Below are 12,610 nucleotides of genomic sequence, written 5' to 3' on the forward strand. Positions count from 1 at the left end.
GAAGTCGCATGAAAGTGTCAAGTGTAGACACAACCTCAGTTCTGCCTCCAGGACAAGATTCATAACAATAAAAGGTCAACCTGCTCTTACACTGGTCCCAGTAAAAACAATGTGTATTCTTTTCCAAATACTTAACATTAATTCTACTCATGACTCAATGAAAAGAATGAGTCCAYTTTGCCACGTCACACATTCCATTAATCTACAATAATTAAACTCCTTTTTTTATCAGTAGTCAATCATTTGCACTTCAATAGTAATACATTGAATATGTGAGGCAGGAGAGAAATGGGTGGGAGGGAGTAGATAGAAACCCACTCTCATCCTACCTAGGGTTATACTGGAAAGGGCTTGTAGGTCATGGTACATAGGCAGTGGTTGGGATAAGAATGGGTTAGGGTGGACATTTGGGGTAATTATGTGCTTGAGTCTTCTGTAGTAAAGCCTACATAACACTGTCATAATAATGACATTAACAGTTATGAGAGCTGATATCAAACTGACTTCACGATATTATGGGGGGGGGGAGAACTCCTGCTTGCTGTGTACTATTTTAACTAGGTAAGTGTCATAACAGCATCATGGCCCAGGGTTCCAGTGAACTGCCCCTCTTTAATTTAATTTCCTATTTCCCTCCTCTCCACTTATCTTTCCCCCTTTTCTCTATCCTCCTACTCCTTTCTCTCTCCCTCTCCATTMTCCTCCTMCATCCCTCTCTCTTCTCCTCCTCTACCCCTCACTCTCCTCCCTTAAATACACATCCTACGGACCCCACACTCACAGCAGAACTTGGCCCAGTCTACAGGGTACTTGGTTCCACACTCGTTGCAGAACATTGTCATCATTTCACCATTATCCACATCGTTTTCACTTTTGCCATCGCTCCTGAAGTGGAGAAAGACAGGGAAGGGGAAAAAAGTAGAGCGTAAGATATAAACACACACACACAAAGAAARAGGGAGTGAGAGAAAGAGAGAGTGGGGAAAGAGAGAGAGACAGGCAATTCATGCATTAATAATGACATCATTACATCTGACGTCAGTGAGAGAAAGAGAGAGAGAGCAGAAGGGTGTTTGAGTTGTCATCCGCTAAAGCGACTAGAAGACATATTGACTATGATGTCACCATGTAAATATGGACAGCAGGACAACACTATTGGTGAATCTTAATTGCATACTCCTTGCGTCCTCTCTCCTTGCCTTCTCAAAACCCACTGGAGGAGAAGGTCAGAGGGGAGGGTCCTTTGAGCGATACCAACACCAACCACAAGAGGACAGTGTTTATTGTCTGGACTTCTATTTTGTCTAACACTTCCACTACAAGTAAACCATCACATACAATCTCCCAGTCACACTCATACAGGCCTTTTCCTACCTGGAGTTGTATTTGTCTGCGTTGTAGGCTTTCCTGTTGTTGAGTCCCCCTGCTGTCTGAGAGATTTTCACAGAGCCATAGGAACCTACTGGACGGGGCTTACCTCCAACACTGAGAGAAGGAGAGGAGGAAGAAGAAGAGGAGAAAGAAGGSAAGAGTTTTTACTGGTGGTCTTAAACGTATAATGTGTGTTACATATTGACAGGATTTGTTGACATGTGCGTGCATGCAGGTGTGTGTTTATTACGGCTCCCCATTAGCTGCTGATTTTCCTGGGGTCCAGCAAAATTAAGGCAGTTTATACAATTTTAAAAACATTACAATACATTCACATATTTCACAACACACTGTGTGCCCTCAGGCCCCTACTCCACCACTACCACATATCTACAGTACTAAATCCATGTGTATGTATAGTGCGTATGTTACTGTGTGCGTGTGTGTGTATATGCATGTGTCTGTGCCAATGTTTGTGTTGCTTCACAGTACCCACTGTTCCATAATGTGTTTTTTTTATCTGTTTTTTAAATCAAATTTTAATGCTTGCGTCAGTTACTTGATGTGGAATAGAGTTCCATGTAGTCATGGCTCTATGTAGTACTGTGTGCCTCCCATAGTCTGTTATGGACTTGGGGACTGTAAGGAGAGACCTCTTGTGGCATGTCTTGTGGGGTATGCATGGGTGTCCGAGCTGTGTGCCAGTAGTTTAGACAGACAGCTCGGTGCATTCAACATGTCAATACCTCTCATAAATAAAAGTAGTGATGAAGTCAATCTCTCCTCCACTTTCAGCCAGGAGAGATTGACATGCATATTATTYATATTAGCTCTCTGTGTTCATCCAAGGGCCAGCCATGCTGCCCTGYTCTGAGCCAATTGCAATTTTCCTACATCCTCTTTTGTGGCCCCTGACCACACGACTGAACAGTAGTTAAGGTGCGACAAAACTAGGGCCTGTAGGACCTGCCTTGTTGATAGTGTTGTTAAGAAGGCAGAGCATCGCTTTATTRTAGACAGACTTCTCCCCATCTTAGCTACACTGCATCAATATCTATTGACCATGACAGCTTACAATCTAGGGTTACTCCAAGCAGTTTAGTCATCTCAACTTGCTCAATTTCCACATTATTTATTACAATACTTTGTTGAGGTTTAGGGTTTAAGGAGTGTTTTGCTCCAAATACAATGCTTTTAGTTTTAGAAATATTTAGGGCTAACTTGCCACCATACTGAAACTAACTGCAGCTCTTTGTTGAGTGTTGCAGTCATTTCAGTCGCTGTAGTAGCTGACGTGTATAGTGTTGAGTCGTCCGCATACATAGACACTCTGGCTTTACTCAAAGTCAGTGGCATGTCGTTAGTAAAATTTGAAAAAAGCAAGGGGCCTAAACAGCTACCCTGGGGAATTCCTGATTCTAACTGGATTATATTTGAGAGGCTTCCATTAAAAGAACACCCTCTGTGTTCTGTTAGACAAGTAACTCTTTATCTACATTATAGCAGGGGGTGTAAAGCCATAACACATACGTTTTTCCAGCAGCAGACTATGATCAATAATGTCAAAAGCTGCACTGAAGTCTAACAAGACAGCACCCACAATCATTTTATCATCAATTTCTCTCAGCCAATCATCAGTCATTTGTGTATGTGCTGTGCTTGTTGAGAGTGTGTGTGTTAGTGTTGTGAGCATGGTGTGTGTGTGTGTTAGTGTTGTCAGCATGGTGTGTGTGTACTAACCCTGAAGGTGGACTGGTGAGGCCAGAAGTGGCGCTGCGGTTAGGAGAGTAACCAGATGGAGCTCTCCTCACTGATCCTGCAGAGGGAACCTTACTGGATGAAATCCCTATAGGGACAAGAGGAGAGGAACACAGGGTGTAGACTTAAAAACATCTGTCCTATCTCTCCAGCAAAATGGCTTAAATTCAGTGACATTGTATCTGAATGGCCGATGTGCCCAGCCCAAGAGGTTTTGTTGATTCAGCTTCAGTCAGTGTGGCCTAGCACAGAAGAGACAGGGTCTACTTGGAGTTGTCCTCTGTAAGACAGAGGGACAGTGTTCTAAAAAGAGACTGAGCAGAAATAGAGACAAGCATGTGAAATAACCCCTGGGTTACASCAATATCTGCACCATCATCTGACTTGAGACACCGTGTGTGAGTTACCGGAGGGCTGGCCCAGGACAGATCTCTGGGGTAAACGGGAGGAAGAGGGCACAGCGGACACAGCAGGAGAGTTAGCCTTCTTCACATGAGCAGGAGGTTTGAACTGTGGAGCGCACACACACACACTTTTGTTTTATGCTATGCAACACCCTCACTGCGCACTTTACTCTAGGTGTATGGCTCACACACTTAAAGAAACGTTAAACAAACACATCAGTGCTGTCCTACCTGTGTGCGTGCAGGTGTTTTCTTGGCGTCCACAGCCCCGGGTACCTTGGCCTTATTCTGCATGCGAGCGTGCTGCTCCTTACAGAATTTCATGTGTCTGTCTGCTGCATTCTCACTGAACCGCCGCTCACAGTATGGACACTGGATATAATCTGGAACAACACAATCACTGGATATAACCTGGAACACAACCACCGGATATAATCTGGAACAAACACAATAACACAGTCACCGGATATAATCTGGAACAAACACAATAACACCAACCACCGGATATAATCTGGAACCAACACAATAACACAGTCACGGATACTAATCTGGAACAAACCATAACACAGTGACCGGATACAATCTGGAAACAAACACAATAACAAGTCACCGGATAAAATCTGGAACAAACACAATAACACAGTCACCGGATACAATCTGAACAAAACAATAACCAGTCACCGGATACAATCTGGAACAAACACAATAACACAGTCACGGATACAATCTGGAACAAACCAATAACACAGTCACCGGTACAATCTGGAACAAACACAATAACACAGTCACCGGATACAATCTGGACAAACACAATAACACAGTCACCGGATACAATCTGGAACAAACACAATAACACAGTCACCGGATACAATCTGGAAACAAACACATAACACAGTCACCGGTACAATCTGGAACAAACACAATAACACAGTCACCGGATACAATCTGGAACAAACAATAACACAGTCACGGATACAATCTGGAAACAAACACAATAACACAGTCACCGGAGATATCAATCTGGAAACACCTCGAAAGATATTACGTTGTTCATTGACCTCAATCTCCAAATTTATGTTTCAGAGGGGTAATCTCTAAACAAAAAAATGACCTGCGTAAAGTTGCTGTTACCTGGGTCGTACTGTAGGTGAGGGGGGAGTAAGGGTGTTTTGTTACCTGGGTAAGGGTGTTGTTACCTGGGTCGTAGGAGGGGGCTGGAGGAGGGGGTAAGGATATTATTACCTGGGTCGTAGGAGGGGATAAAGATTTTGTTACCTGGGTCGTAGGACAGGGTAAGGATTTTGTTACCTGGGTTGTAAGAGGGGGGTGGAGGAGGGGGTAAGGGTGTTGTTACCTGGGTCGTAGGAGGGTGGTGGAGGAGGGGGTAAGGGACCCCCATCCTTCATGACCTGAGTGATGCCCTTGGCAGCTCTGATGGTGGCAATGAAGTCCTCATGTTTCCTGCGCCAGTTAGACTGCTTCTTAGGAGGCTCCGGCTGGAACACACACACACACACACACACACACACACACACACTTCAGTAACCCATCCGTCTGGAATGATGAAGGGAAACTGGATCCAAAGTGGTGCCTTTTAATGACTTTAGAATAGAGAAAGAAACCTCTCAGCAACATCTCTCACTTGCTTCTAATACCTAATTCACACAGGATTTACGGTATGTTGCCCGTTTATTTTTTTTACAATGCTTATATGCTACCCTTTCAAACAGTCCCATTTTTACCACATTATTGCTGGCATAAGCCTTTTATACCTCCCGTGCGCATGCCGGCACCGGTGACGAGTGGGAGTAGGRGTGTGCCGATGTGGCTGGCCTATTTTAAATCCATTGAATATAAACCATCACAAAGAAATGCATTATTCATTTGTTTAGGCAGGTCCTAAGAGACTAATAGAATGGCATATTTTGAGTTTAATTATGTTACAAGTCTGTACTGTCCATAGGCTGCTACATGGCTGTGCCATGCAAATTAAATCAATAGTTCATGATTTTGTTCATTAAAACAGACAAGAAACACATACATTCCCTGCCCTGACCACAGTCAACACGCATATATTTTATATACTGAACAAAACTATAACAAACACAACATGTAAAATGTTGGTCCCATGTTTCGAGCTGAAACAGAAATTCTCAGAAATGTTCCATACGCACAAAAAAAGTATACTACTTTCAAATTTTATGCACAAATTTGTTTACATTCCTGTTAGGGAGATTTCACACCTGACAGGTGTGGCATATCAAGAAGCCGATTAAATAGCATGATCATTACACAGGTGCACCTTGTGCTGGAGACAATAAAAGGCCACTGTAAAATGTGCAGTTTTGTCAAACAACACAATAACACAGATGTCTCAAGTTGAGGGAGTGTGCAATTGGCATGCTGAATGCATGACTATCCACCAGAGCTGTTGCCCGATAATGTTAATTTCTCTACCATAAGCCACTTTCAACGTATTTTAGAGAATTTGGCAGTACGTCCAACAGGCCTAATAACCGCAGACCACGTGTAACCACGCCAGCCCTCCACATCCAGCTTCTTCACCTGCGGGATCTTCTGAGACCAGCCCCTGGCACGCTGGAGAAGTGTGCTCTTCTCGGATGAATCCCAGTTTCAACTGTACCGGGCAGATGTGTGGGCAAACACAATTGCATTTTATCGATGGCAATTTGAATGCACAGAGATACCGTGATGAGATCCTGTGGACAATTGTCKKGCCATTCATCCGCCGCCATCACCTCATGTTTCAGCATGATAACACAATTCCTGGAAGTTGAAAATGTTCCAGTTCTTCCATGGCCTGCATACTCACCAGACATGTCACTCKTTAAGCCTGTTTGGGATGCTCTGGATTGACATGTATGACAGCATGTCCCAGTTCCCAACAATATCCAGCAACTTCACACAGCCATTGAAGAGGAGTGGGACAACATTCCACAGGCCACAATCAACTCTATACGAAGGAGATGCGTCGCGCTGCATGAGGCAAATGGTGGTCAAACTAGATACTGACTGGTTTTCTGATCCACGCCCGTACCTTTTTTTTTTTTAAAGGTATCTGTGACCAACAATTGCCTGATTTCCTTATATGAACTGTAACTCAGTAAAATCGTAGAAATTATTGCACGTTCCATTTATATTTTTGTTCAGTATAGTAAGAATATAACAGAATAAAATATAAATAATAACTTGTGTCACTGGAATATGTGGAACTGCTGTCATATAACAAACAAGGGATATGCCCCCATTTTATTTGAGTTTGTATGTGCTTTAGAAATCTTAGAATCTGCTCTTTAAAACAAAAACTGATAAGATACCTTTAAAAAAAACAACTGCCGCATGATGAACTACATGACGATAGCCAAGACAAAATAGCTTGCATGTCACTTGTAAGCAAATTTATTTGCATAACTTTTAATATAACACTTAAAAAAAGTTAAATATTTTTCAACTAAATTTGCCATCTCACCAGAAGTCTTCATCATCTGAAAACGCAACCCCAGCATCTGTCAAGCGTGCTTGAAAGAAGAAATGTACAGTTCTCTTTGTTGGAGCACTATCAACTTGATCTGTTCTTCAGCAAGAAAAGTCAGCTTTTCTGACCTCTCCGTTTCCTGCTTTACAAGATTTCTATAGGCATCATCATTGGTGTCTTTCTCAAGATGCCTTCTGTCCTAATCACTACCCCTTAAGTGTAGAAAAACGCAAAAACAACATTTAATCCTGATTAAAAGGTGAGATTGGATTACCAAATCCTTATCCCTAGCCATAAAATCAGAATCTAATTTTTCAGTTTTGAAAAACCCAATTCTAACATGTAATCCTATCTAATTGGGGAAATCCTAGCAGATTACTTTTGAAAAACTGGGAGAAAACCCAGGAGAAAAGGAATAGAGGAAAGGCTTGCGTAATTGCGAAAGCCTCTCTTTTCCAGATGAGCCCTACGTGTAGCTGAAGAAGCTCATTCATATTAACCCATCATTCATTGGCTAAATATTAGGCCTAATACTGCAGTAAATGTATGCTGTATGCTACATGCTTTCTCTCCTTTCAAACTCCCCACCTACTAGGCTACTTTGTCTGAAGACAGATTAACTACAAATCACAAGAAGGCTTAGTTAGAAAGAAATGGGTTAMAAATATGCATAACTTAATAGCTAAATATAAGGGTGTTTAAACATTTACCTGTCAAAGTCAAGTAAAAGGATAAAATGGCATATGCTGTGTGTTCCCCAGGCTGAATGTCAAAGCATGTCTGTGACAATAGTCGTGGCCAAAAGTTTTGAGAATGACACAAATATGAATTTCCACAAAGTTTGCTGCTTCAGTGTCTTTAGATATTTTTGTCAGATGTTACTATGGAATACTGAAGTATAATTACAAGCGTTTCATAAGTGTCAAAGGCTTTTATTGACAATTACATGAAGTTGATGCAAAGAGTCTATATTTGCAGCGTTGACCCTTCTTTTTCAAGACCTCTGCAATCTGCCCTGGCATGCTGTCAATTAACTTCTGGGCCACATCCTGACTGATGGCAGCCCATTCTTGCATAATTAATGCTTGGAGTTTGTCAGAATTTGTGGGTTTTTGTTTGTCCACCCGCCTCTTGAGGATTGACCACAAGTTCTCAATGGGATTAAGGTCTGGGGATTTTCCTGGCCATGGACCCAAAATATCGATGTTTTGTTCCCCGAGCGACTTAGTTATCACWTTTGCCTTATGGCAAGGTGCTCCATCATGCTGAAAAAGGCATGGTTCGTCACCAAACTGTTCCTGGATGGTTGGGAGAAGTTGCTCTCAGAGGATGTGTTGGTACCAATCTTTATTCAAGGCTGTGTTCTTAGGCAAAATTGTGAGTGAGCCCACTCCCTTGGCTGAGAAGCAACCCCACACATGAATGGTCTCAGGATGCTTTACTGTTGGCATGACACAGGACTGGTCACCTTGTCTTCTCCGGACAAGCTTTTTTCCGGATGCCCCATACAATCGGAAAGGGGATTCATCAGAGAAAATGACTTTACCCCAGTCCTCAGCAGTCCACTCCCTGTACCTTTTGCAGAATATCAGCCTGTCCCTGATGTTTAACCTGGAGATAAGTGCCTTCTTTGTTGCCCTTCTTGACACCATACCATCCTCCAAAAGTCTTCGCCTCACTGTGCCTGCAGATGCACTCACACCTGCCTGCTGCCAWTCCTGAGCAAGCTCTGTACTGGTGGTGCCCCGATCTCGCAGCTGAATCAACTTTAGGAGACGGTCCTGGCGCTTGCTGGACTTTCTTGGGCGCCCTGAAGCCTTCTTCACAACAATTGAACCGCTTTCCTTTAAGTTCATGATGCTCCGATAAATTGTTGATTTTGGTGAAATCTTACTGGCAGCAATATCCTTGCCTGTGAAGCCCTTTTTGTGCAAAGCAATGATGACGGCACGTGTTTCCTTGCAGGTAACCATGGCTGACAGAGGAAGAACAATGATTCCAAGCACCACCCTCCTTTTGAAGCTTCCCGTCTGTTATTCGAACTCAATCAGCATGACAGGGTGATCTCCAGCCTTGTCCTTGTCAACACTCACACCTGTGTTAACGAGARAATCACTGACATGATGTCAGCTGGTCCTTTTGTGGCAGGGCTGAAATGCAGTGGAAATGTTTTTTGGGATTCAGTTCATTTGCATGGCAAAGAGGGACTTTGCAATTAATTGCAATTCATCTGGAGTATATGCAAATTGCCAGCATACAAACTGAGGCAGCAGACTTTGTGAAAACTAATATTTGTGTCATTCTCAAAACTTTTGGCCACAACTGTACAGCTCAGAGCAACATGATTTAAATGGGGATAATGAATGCATTACAAGCATTTCTGTGAAGCTTTGTGATTGACAAGGACAAGTTTGATGTCGGACAACAAAATAATTTTCATGATTTAAGGCGTGCCAAAGCTGGTAAAATACCAGAATCGAAGCAGACCAAACTCTTTGGTCATTTTAAAAATGTGCTGTATGTAGAAAATTGTTTGCTATAGCTTGGGAAATTATTAAATGTAACTTTGAATGATAACATAATGTTTAGGGCTGTTTTCCTACAGAAGTTAAATACGCTTTGTGTTTTGTTTCCTTGCCACGATAGTAACGAGTATCGCGATACTGGTATCATCCTGGCCCTAACGTAAAACCCTCTATACCGATGCTTTAGGTCTTCACGGGATCTGAGACTGACCACTAGTGACAGAAGTGGTTCAGTGTCATACCACTTCACGGTTGGTCACATGACAATCCCAGTGACCTCATATCATCCCTATCTGGTTACAGCTCGGATCAAATGCTTGTTTCCCTCATCAGTGATTAAACTGTGTTTTATACAGAGTACACTACAAGTGCACCTCCAATACGTGCAAACTCCATTTAAGTGCAGTGCAATTCACCAGTCCCAATTCAAAAATATTATTTATCCTCCAGATATCTGCATGCTCTGGTTTAGTGCACTAATTTAGGACAGTCACAAGCCATTGCATTTACCATGATGTTTAAGTGCCAAAAGATTACATATTTTCAAGCCCTGGAGAATAGTGCCATTAGTGTGTATTAGAATCCTAAATAGAAATGAATGTTATAAAGTACATACCAAACTAACCACAGTATATACCTGGGATTTGGTTTATCCCATGAAAACGACACTACTGGAGAACACACCTAGGTTCCCTCCCAAAAGTAGTGCACTAAATAGGAAATAGGGTGCCATTTAGGACACACAWTCGCCAATTATTATTCTGGTAGCCAGCAGGGAGGGAACAGCTGTTCAGGACATAATACAGCATTGTTTTCCTTTTCAGTTTCCATTAAAATGCATGTCAGGCAGCGTGGCTAGCTGTCAGAAGCAGTAGAGTATAGGATGTAGCCTAAGCATCTAGCTACTCCTCGTAAATCAGACTACTGTTATCACCTAGATTTAGACTACTCAGACTATTGCTTGTTGTGGAGTTGAGCTAAAGCACATACAGACAGATATGGGACCAGTCTAGGAGCGTATAGCTCTGGTTTGGATGGCCCAAGCACATACAGCTTAGTTCTGAATGCAGGAGAGCTTTAAGTATTTATTACCTTTCTAGTTTAGAAAATGGATTGTATGAAAAAAGATCATTTAAAAACTGTCTGTTAAAGAATAGGGAAAGAGTGGAAAGGGATTAGTGCATGCAGTTGTTAGATGACAGTCTTGGATTGGTCAGATATTCTGACCAGACTACTGACCAGGCTACTGTTTCAAATAGAGCTTCTGACACAATAGAGCAAGATACAGTGCAAAAGAACCAATACATTTTTGAATACCTTATACACACAGCAATGTTGTGTTACAACATCACACAAACGTAAAATAAAGACTATTCAACTTACTTTCACAGTCTTAGCAGTGGTGGTAGAAGTGTGTGACTGAAATACATAAGTGGTTTAAGGTGTATAACAAATGATCAGGAAACAGAAATGTTGATGGTCACATCTAGCTAACAAATGTGGACTTGTTTCACAGTAGAGTGGATCCTTGTCTTAAACCCATCACTAGGTCCCTTCAACAGCCTCTTTCACTGTGGTCTGAGGCACGTTTTGGAATGTCTGTAGCCTAACAGTTATTGGAGCTGTTTGCGTGTGAGTGTTTTCGTGTGAGTGTTTGCGTGTGAGTGTTGTTATGTTGTCTCACCTTAGATTTGATGGGTTTGATAGTGGAGATCTCTGTTCCCTCAGCTCTCTGCCTGCCAGAGTCAAACACCTTCCTCTTCTTAGCTGCTGCTTTCTGACAGATTGGGGTATGTTTCTTCTACAGGGCAAGAAGGAAAGGGACAGGGAGGTTTAAACCTCAAAATACACGTACATGCTATAGTGTGTGTGTGTCTTACCAGGACTTTAGTGAAGAAGCTCCTTCCACAGATTTTACAGGGGATCAGCTCTTCGTTGGAGGGCGGAGCCTCTTCCACATCTGTACAGAAGTGAATGRATGCAGAGAAGATGAAGAGCTGTCATACAGTAGCCTTGGCTAGGATACACCACCAGGGGCATAAGAGTACTTGACAGAAATATGCTTAGGCCTAATGGATAACAGAATATCTGGCAAGCAGGAATATAGCAACTCTATTTGTTTGTTTGTGTGAAATGTATTTGACCAAATTCTATTCTATTTTAAATGATCAGGTAGGCACCCTGGCAGCCTGAAACATAACAGCATTTGACATAAATATGATGCGAGAGGTGCCAGGTTTAAGCAAAATGTATTCAAGTAACAAACACTATTATGCACTGGTTCAAAATAGCATAAATAATTGCATAAAATAGTAACGTTAGACCATTAGTCAGAATGGCTAAGTAATATAAATGCTTCATTCTAGCAATGCATCAAGGCTGTTGGTGATGGTTTCAGTGGCTTTAAGGTTTGAGAAGCATTTTAGATGTAGCTACTAGCTAGGTTGTGCCAGACCCATTTTTAGGCTATTGTTTAGGTTATGAGATCAAATAAATATTGATCTAGGCTATTCTATCAATATTAGYTAGCCGGTTAGCATGAGGCTGCCAAGCCTGCCATTCCAAGCAAACAACATGTCCTTTCTTCAAGCGCTGTGGCCTATCTATGAAAGGCTATCAAATAGCTTTAGAGATAGCAAATAGCAATCAGCTATTCAACTATTAAAAACAAGGTAAAAGCATGCATTACGAACAACCAGTGCCACCAATATTGGGATAACGCCCTAACCATAGCGTCATACTCCGCCCTGTTTTGGCCAGACACCGCAAAGGGGTCGGTAAACGAAAATAGTGCAGTTCTGCGGCACTGAAAAATCCCCGAAAATCAACACAACAAAATAAGAAGTCGCATTGAAAACCTAGGATTTATTCAACAGTAAAATCGATAACTGTTTATCTCCTCAATGTATTATTTACTAAACGTCTTACCTTCAAAGTCCTCCATCTCCCTTGTCTGTGTCGGTCGCTGATGCTGCTGTAGCAACTAACTTGTCTAGGAAACGGCACCACATCCCAACATCCGAGGATTTCATTGGCCATTCCTTTGCTGTTAGCAA

At 42.2% G+C, this 12,610-nt stretch overlaps 1 protein-coding gene across 2 annotated transcripts; it reads right to left on the bottom strand.

The window, feature by feature from the left end:
- zc2hc1a (zinc finger, C2HC-type containing 1A) lies at positions 1-12,610 on the bottom strand. 2 transcript variants are annotated; one of them, XM_024000034.2, is made up of 10 exons: positions 12,483-12,590; positions 11,435-11,514; positions 11,239-11,355; positions 10,938-10,973; positions 4,888-5,029; positions 3,765-3,916; positions 3,537-3,639; positions 3,112-3,217; positions 1,375-1,485; positions 1-885 (listed from the first exon to the last, which is right to left on the bottom strand). In XM_024000034.2, exons 1-10 carry the CDS (start codon positions 12,496-12,498, stop codon positions 750-752), a joined length of 999 nt encoding a protein of 332 aa, XP_023855802.1. In that variant the 5' UTR covers positions 12,499-12,590; the 3' UTR covers positions 1-749. The 2 variants fall into 2 exon arrangements, with proteins under 2 accessions (XP_023855802.1, XP_023855803.1); XM_024000035.2 differs by lacking the exon at positions 10,938-10,973 and having other exon boundaries at positions 12,483-12,610.

This window comes from Salvelinus sp. IW2-2015, linkage group LG14 (genome assembly GCF_002910315.2).
Source record: "Salvelinus sp. IW2-2015 linkage group LG14, ASM291031v2, whole genome shotgun sequence".
NCBI lineage: Eukaryota > Metazoa > Chordata > Actinopteri > Salmoniformes > Salmonidae > Salvelinus > Salvelinus sp. IW2-2015.